This window comes from Anticarsia gemmatalis, chromosome 11, assembly GCF_050436995.1.
Source record: "Anticarsia gemmatalis isolate Benzon Research Colony breed Stoneville strain chromosome 11, ilAntGemm2 primary, whole genome shotgun sequence".
Taxonomy (NCBI): Eukaryota; Metazoa; Arthropoda; class Insecta; order Lepidoptera; family Erebidae; genus Anticarsia; species Anticarsia gemmatalis.
This window is the reverse complement of record NC_134755.1, coordinates 2,446,961-2,466,298: the sequence shown is the minus strand read 5'-3', so window position 1 is coordinate 2,466,298 and position 19,338 is coordinate 2,446,961. Positions and strand designations below refer to the sequence as shown.

Below are 19,338 nucleotides of genomic sequence, written 5' to 3'. Positions count from 1 at the left end.
AGAGATTTATAACGTAAATTGTAATCTGAAATATATGTTCAAAAGTCGGGAAAAACTATATCTTCTTTCGGCGATCGTCATAGTTTCGTTCTAAGGTTCATCGGTAATGTTCATTTTTAAAACTTGCCGTGTATCGAATTTCATCTAAGTGCAACTGAAATATCACACACTAATTATATATTATATTATATTATATCCACGTTTATACAACAGACACTTTCTTCAATTAAAACCGCTTCAAAACAAACTATTTATTAACTATCAGCGTGCAGTAAATAACTGTTGAATGTAGGCTGACGCCACGACATCTTCGGCCTACTTGTGTCACATTCGGCACTGCCGACTGACATACAAACTGTCCAGCTGAACTGAAATGGAATGGCAATTGAAAAACATTATTTAAAACTCTATTGTTTTTTTTTTAAGGTCTACAATTCTACATGTTTCTGACGCAAAACATTGGCACGAGTAGTACATAGTACAGTAGCATTGGGTGGCTTATTGAGTGCAAGAGTTAACGATGTATCATGGATTCGAATTCCACCAATCCAAGAGTCAGACCAGCCACTGTTATGATGTTTCTTTATCTAAATATATTTTAAGAATTATTTTGGTTATTAATACCCAATTTGAAAGAAAATAATCGTGCGAGAGACGTCTAAAGATATTTATTATAAGCGTTATAGAGAAAATTATAATGAAACCTCGACTGTTTTTTCTTTTTATTAAGTATTCTAAATCAAAACAAAACTCTTTCCAACATCATAGTAAAGCTCAATGGTATGTATAAACAAAAAATACATCGCGCTAGCAATTAATGAAGCTCGAGGGAATCTGGAGCACTCGTTTGTTACATCCGGCCCTACACGGCTGACGTTTGAAACTAACACTGACGTACACTGAAACACACTGACTACACACTTACTGAATAATTTGGACTGTGGGCCTGTCTGTTTATACTTTAGAGCATTGTGATGTGTTATGAGTTAGAATGGGAGATTAGTTATTAAATGTCTTAATTCTTCAATAGAGAAACGATTGCGAACTACGGCCGAACGATCAAGTTGCTACAAAAGTCGAAATCACCTATACCTTCTAGTTAAACTGAAGATTGGTAATGGCACTGAAGGTTTTAAAAAGGACTAACTACTAATAAAATATTTTTATGTTTTGCGTAAGAAATTAAAAATATAAAAAGAATAAATCTCTTGCATATCTTGTGTCGAATATCGACTTTTTCCAAATCGAGTTTAAAATACACGTAGATTCAAAATGACGTGGGTAATTGGTGACAGCAGATGCAATTAATACACTAATTAGTGATTGGTCTACTTCCAGTGAGTTGTGAAGTAAATTCAAAGCCACTAGTTGAAACAGTTATCTACTAAAGTTCCCACGCGTCGTTATTGCAACTGTTAGTAAAAGGTGTAGTGTTTCACCGTGTTTCTGATTGTACAGAGAGTTTCGAACTATTGGTCGTTAGCTCACACTTCTGACGGTGCGAGACTTTAAACGATAGCGCCGTTGATTGTCTCTATTCGAAACTAAAATCGTAGGATTTGGTAGTGCTAGGCTGAGTTACATATTCGATATTTTACAAAATTAATAAAAACAGATTGTCTCGTAGAAAGAGAAACTAACAGATTACATTGTTATATTTACGGGGCTGTAAAAAAGTGGCAGAATTTTGGAATCGATAAGAAAAATGATTTAATTTTACTATTTTTTTTGTTTTACAAAACATACGCAATTTTCAGACCCTTATTTTCAAGTTGATCACTTATATTAAAACAAGAAGCCGTCGTTCTTAGATAGTAACTTAGTGCTTATAAATTTTCGCCAGATCTAGAATGGACTAAATTTTGTAGGTCTATAAATTATATTGAATTCCGGCCCAAATGGTGTGCGATGATTCTAATTGAATATAGTGAATATTCATTAATTGTTTATATTTTAAATTAATTCAATATGAACCGTTTTTGTTCACTCTTCTGTAAATCGTGCTAGATACTTATATATTGCCTTTCAGAAAAATCTAATAGTTTTCGCTATCAGACTCAGTTAGAATTACAAACTAGAATTACAAAGAAAACTGTTCTTGGTAACGGCTTGTCAGCAGAATCTTACTCGTATTAGTCATTACCAAGAACAATCTTCTATAACATTCAACATATTACTCGTATTTCAAGTGAGAGTAATTAATTCTGTGTAAAGACTTGAAGGGTCTTAGTTGTGAGCTGTCTGGTAACAAAGGGAATACATAGTGCACTTTATAAATGCACATCATATGTTCCTAAAACCTTGTTAGTACTGTAATATAACTGTGGCCATGTTTGAAACAAACATTTTCAATTTTACGTCTAAAAGGGGCAATCCCCTTTTTTACAAAGTTCACGAATGGCGGTCAGGTCGTACATCTGGCGGGTCCGCGAGTAATTAGCGAAGTTCTGACCTCCTCCCCCTCTGCCCCCTCTCGCCCCCTCTCACCGGACACAATGGCTTTAGTTTGTCACTTGCGAGATCTATATTGCCATCTGGGAGAACCACAAACTATTGTCTTTATTTAACTTTGACAGTTCGAAGACAATCTGTCTTACTGCCAACGTTTGTCTCGAATGAATGATTGATTGTTTAAATGAACTGCTCATTTAAAGCCCCGCCTTGTATTTAAATTGACAATTACGTTTGGAAGATTCAATCTGTTTCAAAGGAGACTAAGCGTGGAATTCGTCGAGATTTTCTTGTAAGTTTCAGTGAAGACTAATAAGATACTATAAATTGTTACAATAGTGTTTATCGTACTTCACTTTAGTTGACTGTAAACGATCTCTCGTTACAGACTCTAAACCGCAGAAATACATAGACAGAATAATATATACATACGAATCAACTAATTTATTGCAAGAGTTTCTCTATCCGACATTAAATAAATAGGATTATCGAAAATTCCACCAACTTCTTGCTGTATGGTACATTAACTCCACATGTGCAAATACACTTATTCAAGTGAATGTATTAGCGAAATTTCGTCACCGAGTGCTGCCTTGAGAGCGTACAAGTTTATATACTTATTTGTGAATTCTTCATAACTGGCGCGTCGGCATACTTCATCAAGTTATGTCGGAGACGCCGGCGAGAGGCGGAATATAACGCCGGCATGAATTAATTATACGCCTTCTAAGAGCACTAGTGAGGATAGTTGGCAACTTTTAAACGCCATTTAAGACTATCTTCCTCAGTGATAATAGCCATAAACAATATTGAGTCGTTTACAAAGCTTTGGAAACATAAATCTGTGTAATGCTGCCTTCGATAAAAAATATTTCTTCCCGACCGCTCGACAAGTTTGATAATGTTTTATCAAATCAATGACTTCTCGGTCTGAAGTCGAAATCTTTTGCGAGTTATAAATGTAAACTCTAATGCTGCATTCGGAAGTTATTCCTGGAATGTTCTAGAGACCGAAGTTTTTGTGAAGTAAGTAGGTCCTTACAAATAACTAGATGTTATTTCTGTGCAGTGCTCGCGGCAGAGACCACGGAGCTCTCGAGCCGCGCGACGCTCGCTGAGCCTACGCCTACTAAATTTCCAAGTACGTCTTCTAATAATAATAAATAAACAAAATCGCTACAATAAGATCTCAAAATAGACAACAAAAATACAATAAAAATATAAAAAGAAAACAATAAAACAAAGTAGTAACACGATGTGACACAATGAGCGAATGCTCTAACATAAAAACTCCAACGATTCGGCGAAAAATCAGGCAGCACTACACAATGCAATCAATATCGAGATCTTATTCTAGCGGCACATAGCTAACTCACCGTTGGTATACTGCACGTATATTTGATGTCCAGCACAAACCCTGACACAGAGCCGTCGCTGAAATGGCAGAACGAGGAAAGTCCACACACCTTTCACAAAAAAATAAACAGCAAATTAATGCGAAAGAGCAAATTTCAAACCGATGAAAGTGTGGACGCTCGGCAAATGAAAAAACATTATAACTGGCGTATTTCCAATAGGTGCAACACCCTGGCACAATGTAGATCCTATCGCAGCCATCCCATTTTCGATAAAGTACGTTTCACATTTATTTACCCCCCATTCTGCTGTCAACACCAATCGCGCCGAGATTTGAAAACGGAATGTGTTTCCATTGTTTTAGATGTTTTTTTCGTTTGTTACTTTTACATGAAACCAGCATGTCGGTGTGTGTTGTGTAATTAGTTTGTGTTTATTCGATGTGATCAAACTGTTTCATTGTTTTTCTTTGTATTGGAATGTATTCTATCAGCATCTGTTGTTTCTTCAGGTTGTCATCGTTTCACTCTCCAACAGGCTCCATTTTCTTTTTCTGTCTCTCCTGTTCTCTACAACGTGTCTTCTTCATTATTTTTTCTTCTTCTGTCACCTTTCGAGAGGTTTACGCCAGTAATAAAATACGTAAAAACATAAATCGATCAGAAAATATAGTTAGAAAGCAAGCTAATTATAAAACTACATACAAGTCTGGGAATGACTAAAAAGACTTGGTGTTTTGTTTTAAAAATACGAGAAGAGTATTGTTTCATGGACATCTTATTCGAGTGCTGAGAGAGGGTTGTGATGTGGAGAAGTTTTAATGGACTTACTAATATTCTGTTATGAGAGAAGTAAGATATGAGGCGTGACTCTAACTGAACCACAGAGCGGTATCTGTGGTCTCTGATACAAAATGTTCGTCACCATATATGAAAATGATTCCGAGAAAGTTTGAAACAATCTAGAAATACTTTGGTGTAAAGCAGCGATGCCTGTAGGCCATCTGATGATTGTTTGAAACTAGTCTAATAATGGACACATCCATAAAGAAGATGTAATCAGAACTGTGACAACTTTGTGCCTACTGAAAGACAAAACAGCTACATCAGAAGAAGCATCATTTCTAAGACATTAAACGCTGAGCGCATCTCGAAACAATTCATCACTTGGATGCTTGAAGCATCAGTGTTGTCTGTTGCATCGCCCTTCTGATGTCTCGTCGCTTTACCCAGCCACCCGTGAACGCGGGCTTTTGAATACTCCACCATTTCTGAAGTGAATGCAGTGCTACGTAGTGCCCCGGGCACCTGCGCTAAACACGGCTATTTCGGTGCCTACATAAATCTCTGAAGGCTACCTATTCTTTCAGACTTGATGCGAAAGCTTTCTCACTACGTGTCAAGGTATTCTCCGATACGTTTTAGTATTTATAAACACAACATTTGGGTCATCGCGCTCCAGTCTGGAACATTCTCCTCGCAATAACACAGATGTCATCCTATTTCATCGTTATCTAAACAAATAACTCATCATTTGGAAATTCTACGAAATTTTCAACAAAAAATTATTGTTGAACAATCGTTCATTACTGTCGGGTTTTATCAATGTTATTTCAAATTCATTTGTATAATAAAGCTTGTGACGTCGGTCGCCATGTTATCGCGGTTTTTCAGAAACGGCGGGAATTAAACAAAGGAGACATTTTGGGGACAGGGTCGTTCGTTGTGAATACGCGTACAATTGTGTGTTACTGTTTCTGACGTGTTTATTGCCTGAAGTAAGGGTGGACTGGATATTTTTTGTGTATCTAAGCTTTCCGAATCATGTTTCGTTTTGTCGAGAGCCGCTGTGAAGTTTTGGGGCTACCTTATCCATTGATTTTTTACTTGGGGATCCATTTGATACACAATTTTTTAAACATTATTTTGTGTTTTATGTATGAAAAATACTGAAAGTTGACTTAAATATTCGTTCATACGTGAAATCATAAAACCAGATTTGCCTGCGCGCACCGGTGTGCAATCAGCGCGGCGTGTGCAGGAGAACGATTGCACCTTGTGCGGTTCAACTACAATAGAGCTCTCGCGCCACACTAAAAATATTCGCTGTGATTTTACAGCGACGCTTGTTACGGAAGAAAATATAAAACTTTTTCTTACTTAAGATGTACTTGCAGCTCGTTATTATTTTTGTACCATGGACAGCTAAAGTTTTTCTTTATAAAAGCACTTTGTAACACTCAGGTTAGTTGAGGAGCTCCTCATAAATTCGGTCGTAAGGAATCAGTTCGTTGTATTACAATAGCATATTTGTACAATAAAGTAGGTAGCAGGACGCCGAGGACATTTTGTTAAACCCTTCCAAAACGCTTTTGGAGCTATCCACGAGACAAATGCTGTACCCCACAAAGAATGCGCTTACGCAAATGTTGCAACATCCCCTGCTTTGCAACCCACACCTTGAACAACAGTATATAGTTCAATGTACTATGAATATCGCTTATGTTATGTGCAGAGTGCGACCGCACATTCGTGAGCCGCGGCGGCGCGAGCAACGGCACGTTCCACGCGCCGGAGCTGGTGAACCCCAACAACCGCAGCCGCCAGTGCCTGTACACGTTCCTCGCCGCGCCCGGACAGAGGGTGCTCGTCGAGTTCCGCACCTTCGATCTGCGGGGGAAACCACCAGAGTAAGAACACTTCCTATTAATAAAGTAATGTTTAAAGATTAGACCATGTCAGAAAGTCGTCGCGCATTTTCGTATGAGTATCAGTATGCCAAATAAGGTAATATTTTTGCTTTACGAATGTTAATCTTTGAGGAACTCTGTTGGCGACAACATGAGTCTGAGTGGATAAAAATAATCTAAAACTAAAACTATCATTTCAATTTATTTACTTGACATCTTTGCTGGTGAATAACAAGATTAACAAGACTGATGTTATTACAGACTATTACACAATCTTCTTAGAAAACTAAGAAATGAAAAGAACTGTTGTGAAGGTGTAACTTAGTCGCACTTTTTGATCCATCACATCCATAGTTCTTACAATAGAACTCGCATCGAAGCTGTTCCCAATACAAGTTCTCAACTTTGAAGTGTACACTTTCAATCAAGAAATACAACAAAACAAATCAAATAAACTCTCCGACAGCACACGTGTACGATACGACGTATAAAAGTATAAATATCGCACCCTCCGATCAAAACATACTATTATTTGACTTTATCGCTCATTTATTTGTTTTCTTACAGTGGTGCCGCAGTGGGAGAGCTTCCAGCGTAAGTATCACCATCCTTCTCACTCCTTCCTTATTTTACGAGACATGAATATGTTTTCCACCGATGCTATTATTTATGTGTACTTAGGAAATAGGTCAAACTTTTCCGGGAGCCAACCTTGACTCGGCAGAAGTTCGTGTGATATATTCCGTCGAGTTCGAGACGAAAAATTCGTTTGGAAATGACTTTGTGATCTAATATAAACAGAAGTACGATTGTTCCTGATTACACATGATGGAATACGAAATAGCCTTTGAGTAATTGTGTTAGTGGAATTTAGATACGACTAAAGTTGGACGTAACCTTGTAACTTGGACGATAGAAATGTTGGAACGGACCTAAATTAGTTTTATTGGAATGAAAATGTTTGGTTTTCGTACAACCTTTTCCAGAACCTGTAACTTTGAAACTTTGAATAGTTTGTGGCTGGAACCACTTAAGGGTCGGATCCAATTAATTTCAGTAACTGTCCTGGCTTTGACATTCAAATATATGAGTTATTTGTATCATACAAAGCTGGTGGGTTGCATAGACAGGTGCTGATGATCAGGGGTGGTTTACAGATGCATGCACGAGTACATGGACATATACTCGGAGATGGCGTCGCTGGAGGCGGGCGAGCTGGTCAACTCGGCGTTTGGCGGGCGCTACTGTGGGCCCATCCCGCCGCGCCGCCGCGTCTCTCTGCACCGCGCGGTCGCGCTCTCCTTCTACACAGACAAGATGTACACGCCGCCCACGCTCTTCACAGGAACCTACCGCTTCATCAACGCATGTGAGTATCAGAAGGACAAAGATGAGGGAAAGGACAGCTAACTGGTCGCACCTACCCTTCCCTTCATATCTAAAAAATATCAAACCATTGTCAATCAAAGTTGAGAAAAAATAATACCGCTTTGTGCCGTATTTACCAATTGAATATCGTAAAAAAAATGTTAAATGTAGAATTTGTGAAGATATATTCTTATAGGCCTTTAAGGCTATTTCACTTTTGGCGAGCACGCTGCTTAAGGCTATGCGCACGCCTTGTGGAATCAGCCGAAGACATTGAAGAAATTATTTAACCATTCATTTAAAACTTAATTATTAAGTTGTATTGTAACTACGTCTTGGACGTTTGTAGAGCATCCGAAGTTTCGGAATACCTACACGAATATAATGTTCGAACAATAACAGACAGACGGCCGTCAAAGTTGGACAGTACAAGTTCACATAACTAACGGCGAGCTGAACAACTGTCACAACTTCCAGTCTTACTTCATTTCTCTTTCATATGATTTAAAAATAACTTCGGTAAAGTTATCAAAGTCATATTGCAGTGGAATGGAGATATGTGACTAAAGTACAACTTTTATCTGTAATACAGCGAGCGATTTCACTAATATAATAATGTCCTCCTCCTAGCCGATATACGGCTACGGCGGTCAGTTTCATTGAAACTGGCCATCTGTGCAGGACTTTGTTTATAGTGTCTTAAGGTGAGTATAGACTACAACATTTACTTGTAACAGAACAACGAGCCGCTCTATGATATGTTCTAGTGTATCATCCTCTTACGAACTAAACGTCGAGCACGCAGGCCTCTTGTTACAAACCAACGAGCATATTGGTGTAACATTTCGTCGAGCGTATTGGTGTAACATTTCGTCGAGCCACGAGTGCGGGCGATGCGCGGTTGCGGGGTGACGCGGAGGGAGAGGGAGAGCTTGTAGGTCTGACATTTCAAAAAAGAATGAACGCAAGGTACAACGAAATTTTGGTAAATGCACACACGCTGTGAGCATTTACCCGTAACATAACGCCGAGCATTCGCAGGAACGTTACATTACATGGAAATGCTTTGGAAACTGAGCTTTTGCCTGTATTGTATCATTCGTAAGAACGTTACATTACACAGAAATGCTCCAGAAAATGTTGTAGTCTATACTCACCCCAAGTGTGTGCACAATACACAGGTACACTCTCTATTCCATCACTCTCATAGTTTGGTGGGACGGATAACCGACACGACCAGTGAGAGGTCAGGCGCAGGACCGACGGCTTTACGTGCTCTCCGAGGCACGGAGGTCTTCGACCTCAACTTCCTAACTCCGGGCAATCTCTGAGAAATTCTTAACAGAAAATCTCAGAAAAGACTTTTTGGCCCGACCCAGGATTCGAACCCGAGACCTCTCGCACCGCAGTCGCATATACTACCGACCGCGCCACAGAGGCAGTTATTCACTAATATAATTTCATTAAAAAGCTTGACTTTTTTAACTTAAGTACTTAAAAAACCGCATATTTATATACATGCGTTAAATAATTTTCCCACGGGGGTAGGCAGAGACAAATCGCATCTTTAACAAACAAGTTTACGCTAGTGTACCTGCTGCTCAATGCATTGCACAGTCGGATAAAACAACGAATATTTTGATTAATCGACCAATTATTTTCTCCAGCCGAGTACGAAGTGGGCACCCCAGTACCGAACACATTGTGTTCGTTCGTGATCGAGGCGAACAAGCGCAAGACGGGGCTGCTGCTGTCGCCGACCTACCCGGGCATCTATCCCAAGGACATGACCTGCAACTATCTGTTCAGTGGCCAGCCCGGCCAGCGGATACGTCTCGAGTTCAGAGATTTCGATCTATTTTTCGGCGGTCCTCAGTAAGTTATATTATTATTTTAACTTTTGTTAATATAATTAACTTAAAATACGTTTATCAAACGATTACGCTGCATTGTTGTCTAAAGCAGTACATTTACATGAAGTTTAAAGATTCTTCCTTTCTTCGTTAAGGTTGGTTTTAGGTATAGCCTATCCTTTCTTCCAACTATGTTGGAGTCGGCTTCCAGTCTCACCGGTTGCAGCTGGACAGCAATGTTTTACATGGAGCGACTGCCTATCTGACGTCCACTCGGGCAATTTTACGATACCCTTCAAGAACACTAGCTGTTACACGTTCCAGCTTCTAGCTACCGTTAACGACTGTGCGACTGACAAAGATCTTTGAAATTGATTAATGTGCCTTCCGAAATACGGAAGAACACGATATGTTTAAGATAGTCACCCATCCACAGAACAACCTCGGTCCGCGTAGCTTAAGAGATCGATCCGCTCCTCTTGCTTGTATCTTGTATTAAGTACTCATATATGAATTATCATATCAGTTGTCCATTCGACTGGGTGCGCGTATACGACGGGCCCGACAACACGTCAGCAGTGATCGGCACGTACTGCGGCCAGCAGCGCAACCTGGTGCTGTACTCGAGCGACGAGCGCCTCCTCGTCACCTTCTACACTCTGCCCCGCGCGGCTAGCACGCAGAATCGCGGCTTCAAGGGTATCTTCGAGTTCTCAGAGAGTTTTGTTAAGTTAGGTAAGTTGCGCTTCTGATGCTTTATGATGATTATTTTGTTATAATTCGTTTTTTAATATGTACACATAAGTGAGATGTCAAATTTTGTGTCGACTTTAGAAATATATTAATTTCTTGACTTCCGATGAAAGATGGACGGCGCATGCATTCATTTTAGTAAATCTATATCGCACATTTGTATTAGATACCTAAATTTGGAAGTTATATCATGGTTAATAAACTCTTGAAGAAGTAAAGAGTGCTGTATGTTTGATTTTCAGATTTTATAAGTAAACACGACGCCGAGCACATTAGGGGCTCAGAATGCGACCAGAAGATTCTTAGTAAAAAGGAATCAACAGGTTTCGTGTACCATCCAAATTATCCATTCCCCTATATACAAAAAGTTGTTTGTAGGTAAGTACAAATTACATACATACTTTCCCAACAAATTCTGAAAATTCTGAGAGTTAACATGACCCTTTTTGTTTCAGATATTTTATATACGGTATGCAAGATTCACAAAATTTGGAAAGAGTTCGACTGGAATTTCAGAACTTTTCTATTCCGAAAGGAGATACTCCAAAACCAGAGTGAGTTTAATATCGCAACATTACCATAATCGTTTAAATTACAGACATCTGTAATTCCCATATGGAATGAAAATGTAACGGCAAATAAAAATGTTTTAATGTATTGACTAAGTAGCGTGAAATTGGAACACTGATTTTCATGTCGGAAAATTCTTTCCTCCTTGACTTGATCTTGTTAAAGTTCAATGATATTAGGAATGAATGATAAATCTGTAGACTCACTTTAATCACACGTCGCGTTGGTTATTTGAAATTTCATGTCTCTTTACGCCACTTATACGATCCCGAAATGTATATTTGATCTATTTTTATAAATCAGTCCTGTATTTACCTATGACTGTTTAGAGCTTATTTCACGTTAACTACTTTCGTAACCCAGATCTAAAGCAACTATTTATACATAACTTATATCACGACTTTAGAACACGGTTTAAGTTACCCTAAAATAATGTCTCCTTTTTCCCAGTGGGTCGTGTCCAGACGGCTACTTGAAAGTGTACCTCCGCGGGCAGGAGGCGACAGATTCGTACGACAAGCACGACGCAGAGCTGTGCGGTGAAGGCATGAGCGGCTCCCCGCCGTTCCCTCCACCACTCTTGTCTGATGGACCCAGGCTCGTCATGGTCTTCAGCTCCGGTGAACTGCAGGGTAGGGGCTTCAAGGCGAAATATACCTTCGAGACTGGTGAGTTGATTCATATTGGATTAAAAACCTTTAGGTACTAGTTCTAAGTCTCATTTTTAAGGCCTTTTTAGTACGGTATGAAACGCCGCGTCTTGTAAAATTGGGCTTAATCGAATCAAGGGTTGATGAGATTAGGCAATGTTGTTGAAGTTAAGGATTAACAAATTATTAATAACTAGCTGACCCGCGCAACTTCGCTTGCGTCACATAAGAGAGAATGGTGAAATTTTTCCCCGTTTTTGTAACATTTTTTACTCGTACTCCGCTCCTATTGGTCGTAGCGTGATGATATATAGCCTATAGCCTTCCTCGATATATGGGCTATCTAACACTGAAAGAATTTTTCAAATCGGTCCCGTAGTTCCTGAGATTAGCGCGTTCAAACAAACAAACAAACAAACAAACAATCAAACAAACAAACAAACTCTTCAGCTTTATAATATTAGTATAGATTTCACTGAAGTTACTACTTTTCTTCTAGCCTCCATTTACAGCACAGTTACAAAAAATAATTTAAGAAATGAGGCTCTAATATTCTATCGCGTTATCACGTTACTGACCGCTATTTATTGTATTACATGCCATATCTGTTCAGCAATCACAAGTTGTGTTATTGGTTTAGTAAATAACTGATTTGCAGTTTCAATCAATAACATGAGAGTAGCATTCATACAATACATGAATGCTACTCTCTGGATATCTTATAAGAGCAGAGTACTATTTTAGGTATTTTGTACATACTATGGACACGGAAACAAGAAATTCTCATGACAGAAGATACAAAACGTATTATTATGCATAGTTTTCTCTGTTTTTGACATAGTTATTGTCAACATTTTTCAGAGTATCGAGTGCCAGGGACAGCGGCGCCGGGCGGGGAATGCGCCTTCACATACCGCTCGGAGGCGAAGAAGCGTGGCGAGTTCAACTCCCCGCGCTACCCCTCCAACTACCCGTCGCATACGAACTGCACGTACACGCTGGCCGCCACGCCTAATGAGCAGGTCACCGTCGTGTTCGACCACTTCAAGGTCCGCGCTGATGCGTGGAACGCCACTGCTGGGCTTTACGGGTAAATGGACTCTTTAGCAGAAGGAGTTTAGGCTTTATTTCCAACCACTATCGACTATCAGGAACGAGTAACTAGCAACTTAAAAAAATATGAAAATCTAATCAGCTCTAATCGCGAGAACTACTTTTTTAAATTTTTTATAAACGTCAAACGCTTGCTAGCCAATGTCTGTATGAAAGTCTCGACTTGGTTAAAACTATTATAATATTTGTGGGTAAAAAAATTGCAAGAATATTTCGAAAGTTGTCTTCCACAAATCCGTTAATAAAAAAAATGCAGTTGCTTACATAGTTTTCAATTATCTTCATCTCGTTTCCAGTGGCGCGACATGCAGCGAGGACTGGGTGGAGGCGTGGTGGGTGGGTCGCGAGGGCACGCGCGTGCCGCTCGGCCGCTGGTGCGGGCTCGCCACGCCGGGCCCGCTGCACTCCCCGCGCGGCGCCAGCGGCCTCGTGCTGGCGCTGCACACCGACCCTGAGGCCGTCGCGTCCGGCTTCAAAGCTAGATACATATTTGAGGTAATTGGTATAACTTGTGGAAATTGTTGTTTGATTCTTCAAACATTGATTTGAAGGTTCACGTCGAGATATTCAAAGTAGTAATTGATCCATAAATGATAAGGCACACAATGTATCAACATTGGGTTGATACTATCGTTTAGTTGTTGCTATTCATACAGAGGCCAAAATTGTTTTAGTGCAAAAATTCTCATGAGTGGAAAATCTTCAGAGTTTATATTCTAAGCTTTACATATTCCAGCCGGCAAAGTCGATATTCGGCGACTGCGGCGGCAACATGTCGGGCGCGGAGTGGGGCGTGATCACGTCTCCGCGCTACCCGCTCACGTACGAGGCGCCCACGCGCGGCGCGGCCTCCAGGGTCTGCAACTGGTTCGTCACCGCGAGGCCCGGGAAGAGAATCTTGCTCAATTTCGAATATTTCGCTGTCGAGGGACATCTCACCGGTAAGCGGCCTAAAATTAAATTTTTCATAGATTATATTTTTTCTGATCGTTATAATATACATATGCAATACTGTAGTTCATACTTTTTCGTTATGTCAATAACACATTTTGGTATAAAAATACCGAATACGATATATAATGTACCTAAAGTCACATGTTTGTATTTCTGTTGGCATTAAATAAGTGCCTAATATAATGTTTCATTTTCTTAAAGGCTAAAGAAGAGATAATACTTTTGTGTGACGACGATGATTATTTATTTGACAGAGCGCGGATGTCCGGCGGCAGTGCTACGTTTATGGTACGAGAGTCCAGGCCCGCCGCTGGAGCTGTGCGGCGAGAAGGCGCCCACCGACCGCTGGCAGTACCTCTCCTCATCCAATTCGATAAGACTATCGTAAGTGAGCTGTTACGTTACGAATAAGTGACCCTTACAATAAAGGCTTTTATGCCATCGTTTTAAATATAGATCAAAGATTGTTCATATTTATTAATTTAATTGCTGATAAATATTATTTAGCCTTAGAACCTTCATGGCTCAAGAGTTTTCTCCATTTTTTTAGTTTTACGATTGATGTCACAACTCAGTGTTTATTGTTGTCAACTGAGAGATAAATGATCGTGGCTATAAATTTGTTGTCTATGTGCAGGTTTATAATAGCGGACAAGTCGGTGGGCGCGGGCGGGTGGCGCGCCGTGTGGACGGAGGTGTCGGTGGGCGACGAGGCGTGCGGCGACGCGGGCGCGTGCGGCGGCGCCTGCCTGCCGCCCGCCGCCGCCTGCTCCGGCCTGCAGCACTGCGCCGCCATGCCGCCGCGCAAGCCCGACCACTGTTAGTATACGCTTAGTATAGCGACCACCTCGTCGTATGTGAACTGAACACGACAAGGGAATACGACGTCTCGGTCGATCTGATCGATGACGTCGAATAGAAAACGATTACATTAACAATGAGGATTTCATTTCGATACATTAATACAACGAGTACTGTACGAAGTTGATTGCATTCGCACTTGATCGAAGATGTGTTCAAAAATTCACACAAACTTGCGTTCATTATGTAATCGCTTTCTGTTGGGACACTGCCCTTTCCCGTGTCGTGTTATATATCGATAGCAAAAGTATAAACGTTAAGTGCTTCACATACGACACGACATAGTTTCAAGTGTACCGACTAGTGAGCCGAGGACTGCACGAGGGACTGTCCTTCAACTCGACGCCGGCTGACCGACATCATCGAGCCTCGCTCGGACGATTCTTATCCACATTGGACGACGATTTTAACAAACTATTCTAGTAGCTGTTCTGTATCTACATATCGAGGCGTTAATAACTTTCTCTCTTAGGTATCTAAGGTAGAGCGACGATCCGTTAACTCCTGTTTAAATTTAGATCCCGACTAAGTCTAAATTAAACGATAAGCTGAATTTTTTCCAAATTTTTAATTGATTTGAAGACACTGTATATTACGATTGGCACTTTACCGCACTTTGCATTTCCACTTGGATATAAATGTATCTACACCGTTGCATTTTGTCGTTGCATACTAGGGGTTAAGATTAATAAAGTCTATTAATATAAATTATAACTATAATAATGTAGCTTGTTGAGAATATTCACGGAGTAAGCAGTGGGTGGACTACTGGCTATATCGTGACCTTACTGTCTCTGCTTACACACTTGCTTCACATGCACACAGGGTGTAAATGCCTCACGTACTCCTTAGCCATTGTAAATTATTCTCAAAACATTGATTAAGTGGTTATTACTTCGTAAGATATCTTTCTTTTACTTCAATAACTTCTTAAAAGTATCAAAACTGTTTCACCGTTTCAGTCCAATCTTAGAAACCTGATGTAAATAACAGAACTAATTACAGAAAGAAATAAAGGCTGATCGTGAAATGCCGAATTTTTCACCTAACTCGTTTATATCTTTTGGACGGAGCTACGACATTAACACTGTAGGTAAATGATTACAGACTTAACATTTTTGCATGCATGGCGACTGAAACACGATAATTATCACAGATTATGAGGTAGGTACTCTATACAAAACGTGCACTGACGCGTTTTACACCCTGTATGCTGATCTACGAGGTGCTACGAATACGTACATACGTGCTACGTGCATACAGACGCGCGGCGCGACGTAGCGCTACGGGAGCTTGTCGTACACTACCTGCTTACTCCCGCTTTTATCTTCTAAATTGTTGTAAAATATTGTATTCTAAACACTGTAGCACTGTTAACTAATAACTCTAAACAAATACGAATAATGTTATGTTCACTGTACTTTCTCAGTATACTACTGATGGTTCAATGCAATCTTTGTCTCTAAGGATGTTGTAACATGTACTATAGGACTCTAGGTGATTAGACAAACGTTTCAAAACATAAATCATATTATTGTTGGTGAGATAGCAGAATATATTAATATGTTGCAATGATTACAGACTTTTTCATTTACATACCGAGACTCCCCTTAGCGTAATTTAAATGTTTTTCATGTTAACTCATTCTTGCATCCATAAGTTTTACTCCATTTAAATATTTTATTGTTTTTTGTTCGTTTCAAATACTGTGATGACTCAGGAGAGTTGCACCTCTGATCTGTCCTAAGTCTAAATGTTCGTTATGTATTTTGAATCGTTTGCGCTTAATAACCGTGAAGTTTACAAATCGAACGTCGTAATCACTCCAATAGGACAAAGCTTGCATTGAGTCATCGCACTATGGGGCCCGGGGTACCTTGTCAACTGTTCTAAACTAAACGCTAACTGATGGAATACTACAACTGTACTACGTCGCTTAGTTACTGTTAATGTTGAGTGAGGACCGAGCGAAGGTCCAGTAGTCGCTATGAGCTAGTGAGATAGCACGGGGAGGGTAGTGCGGGCGGGTGTTCCATCAGCGCGCGTGTGTGCGGGTGGTGCGGCGCCGGGCCCCGCGGTCTGACGCGGCGGTGTGCGCAGGCGGCGCGGCGTCGACGCGGGCCGCGGCGCGCGCCGCTCTGGTCGCGCTCTCGCTTGTGCTCGCCGCCCCGCACTGACCGGGCGCTGCGCACGTGAGTCTATACTACCACCAGCCAGACCTTCACCCGAGACCCTCAGCTTCCTCGCACGGTCCGTCTCCTCTGTCTCCCCAGCTTGACATCGTCATTGCTTCGGTCATGCGGACTAATAGACAGTCGAGTGAAACTTAACAATTTAACCCTGAATTAGATTCAGTAATTAAATAACTTTCTCCTATTTTCTACATTTGGCTGTGTCAACCGACTGTCTGTTTCCAACTCTGCTGTGCCGCTTTTGATATACAGTCACAGGAAAAAAACTCGAGTGTAGGAGCTGCAGTGAGACGCAGAGGTTCTGTAGTTTATTATAAAGAGAGGTATAGAGAAGAGCTTGTAGACAATTTTAGTTGGACTGATTCTGTACAAGTTTCGTTGCGTCCTTTGTAAACACAGTTTTATTTGAAGGAAGCCTGAAGAATTACTCAAATATAAGAATGTAGAATATGTTTTTCTGCCTTTGCAACGCTTTGTCATGTGCTGTGTCTGTCTTTGTATAATTGATTGCCTTAATATCTTCAAAATTTGAGACACAATTGGAAATCACTATCAAAATTTTGGTATGTCACTTTAAGGCAATCGGTTATCTAATATCTCTTCGCTTCACCACACATCAATCTCTGCTTCCTTTATCTAAACAAAATCTATAAATCTTAAATGTTGCATGTTGTAAAACTGTCTACCTAAACATAAAACTTAAAATGTTTGCCCTAAAATCAAGATAAAAATTTAATTAAAGCATTACAATATTCAATGATAACACTAAACTAACAATAGTTACAGTTACTTAAATAAAATCCAGCAATCTGTTTTCCTTAAGTACTTAATAATTGAAGGTGCACTTTGAAACCACTAACCTTTACGGAAAATCGTAAATTTTATGTTTAAACACAGATATCATAATGCCTTAGAGTATAACCCATGAATAACTTTACAAGGATTTAAGGGAGGTACTTAAAAAGTAAATTGCTAAATATTTTGCTGTAGGTAGGTAAGATTTAAAATCTTGAAGCGACAAAAGAATTTAGTTTATCTTTGAATATTGTAAAGCTATGAACAAAAGTTATAAGGCCCGGGAGGTCGACTCCATATAGACATTTTCTAAACCTAGCTCGAAACAAGGCTGCCGTCAGTAACTCATTAAAATAAGTACTTACTTCCTAGACTTAGAAGGGACACTATTTGTCTGTAAAGACTGCTTAGGGTGGTTTTGATGCCTGGTTCTCTAGTGGCGTAGGTATCCTCATTTACTGCTCGTGCTGCTTAAAATACTGATCGCCCACTGAAAGTGTCGCAAATATGAAAAAAAAAGGGTTTTCACAGTTTGATACATTTCTTCGAGGGAAGGAAAGTAGACCGTCTACGAATCTACAAACCAGCCATTTTGATTCGAATACAAATCCTTTTAGATATTTTTGATCGAACTGACGGTCGGCTGCCTCGTTTCGGAGCCAGGCTCGCGGAGTCGATCGCGCCGGGTCCGTCGGGAGGCGAGCGGGTTATAGGCGTGACGTATCCATAGGCGGGTCGGTGGCGGTGGGCGGCGGGTCCGGCGGCGCCGCGTGGTGGTGGGCGGTGATGGGCGGGGGCGGCGGCGCGGCGGCGCTGGGCGCGTGGTGGGCGCGGCGCGCGCGGAGGTCGCGCGGGGCTCGGCGCGCGCGCCGCCCGCCGCCGCCGCCGCGCCCGCCGCCGCGAGCCGGCCGCGCGCCCGCCGCGCGCCTGGCCGCGCCGCCGCCCCCGCCCCCCGACACCGTATGACGACGCGCCCCGCGCCGTCGCAGCACCGGCCAGCCAGCACCACCACATACTTGATTACACCACTTTAACGTAACCACTTGTTTCATTTTACGCTCCTTCTTTGTCTGCTTATACCTCCTGATGCCTACTTCCGTTGTCCAGTTGTTAATTGGTGTACCTAATGTACTATCTTCCTAACAGAATTTAAACAATGTAAAGACTACTTCTCTTGTTTGTCACTATAATATTACCCAGAACTAGGGGGATGACATAACCACTTACGCACTAGCCGTAGCCGCACGTTTAATATGCAACCGCCTGTAATGCCGGCGGTTTGCACATTATACAAAAACCCCGCGGCTACCGACCCGTCGGTGAACCGCTAGTGCGTAAGGGGGCTTTACTCTCGTGCGGCTGTCACAGATGCTATGCCCAATTTATCCGGCGTAAAAAGTTAAGTACCCATGGGCTCCTGTGCCCCCTACCTGTACCTACTTATTATGTGTGTGCTAAAGATTGCCACCCTAACAAACAAAACTAGTCCCAGCTTAAATTTAGAAATGGCAACATTGCAAACGCGGTACGTCCAATACTTACAATCTTCTACATATTGCAATTTTCAAAGTATTTTTTTAAATTATCAGTACCTACGGACAAGAAGTCTCATCTGCAACGTTGCCATTTCGTATTTTAGAGAACAATCCGTTCAGGTTAAGAGCGTCTCTGCGTACTGGGGGACTTTTTATCTTACCAGTGAGTGCCGGGCTGAAAGAAATGAGTAAGGAATC

The 19,338-nt window shown here is 41.0% G+C and overlaps 1 protein-coding gene across 4 annotated transcripts in view; it reads left to right on the top strand.

Moving 5' to 3' along the window:
* Positions 1 to 18,388, top strand: part of LOC142976356 (cubilin) — a 93,151-nt gene extending 74,763 nt beyond the window's left edge. The window contains exons 4-19 of one of the 4 annotated variants that reach the window (XM_076119622.1): positions 3,521 to 3,592; positions 6,322 to 6,496; positions 7,064 to 7,090; positions 7,654 to 7,865; positions 9,532 to 9,739; positions 10,244 to 10,452; positions 10,713 to 10,848; positions 10,926 to 11,024; positions 11,491 to 11,708; positions 12,552 to 12,780; positions 13,100 to 13,298; positions 13,540 to 13,744; positions 14,012 to 14,141; positions 14,395 to 14,576; positions 16,719 to 16,810; positions 18,336 to 18,351. In XM_076119622.1, the coding sequence (XP_075975737.1) occupies positions 3,521 to 3,592; positions 6,322 to 6,496; positions 7,064 to 7,090; positions 7,654 to 7,865; positions 9,532 to 9,739; positions 10,244 to 10,452; positions 10,713 to 10,848; positions 10,926 to 11,024; positions 11,491 to 11,708; positions 12,552 to 12,780; positions 13,100 to 13,298; positions 13,540 to 13,744; positions 14,012 to 14,141; positions 14,395 to 14,576; positions 16,719 to 16,795 (2,378 nt within the window). In that variant the 3' untranslated portion in view covers positions 16,796 to 16,810; positions 18,336 to 18,351. Of the gene's footprint in view, positions 1 to 3,520; positions 3,593 to 6,321; positions 6,497 to 7,063; positions 7,091 to 7,653; positions 7,866 to 9,531; positions 9,740 to 10,243; positions 10,453 to 10,712; positions 10,849 to 10,925; positions 11,025 to 11,490; positions 11,709 to 12,551; positions 12,781 to 13,099; positions 13,299 to 13,539; positions 13,745 to 14,011; positions 14,142 to 14,394; positions 16,195 to 16,718 lie in introns of those variants that run through there. The other 3 variants (XM_076119621.1, XM_076119623.1, XM_076119624.1) reach the window with 3 other exon arrangements.
* Positions 18,389 to 19,338: the final 950 nt, after the last annotated feature.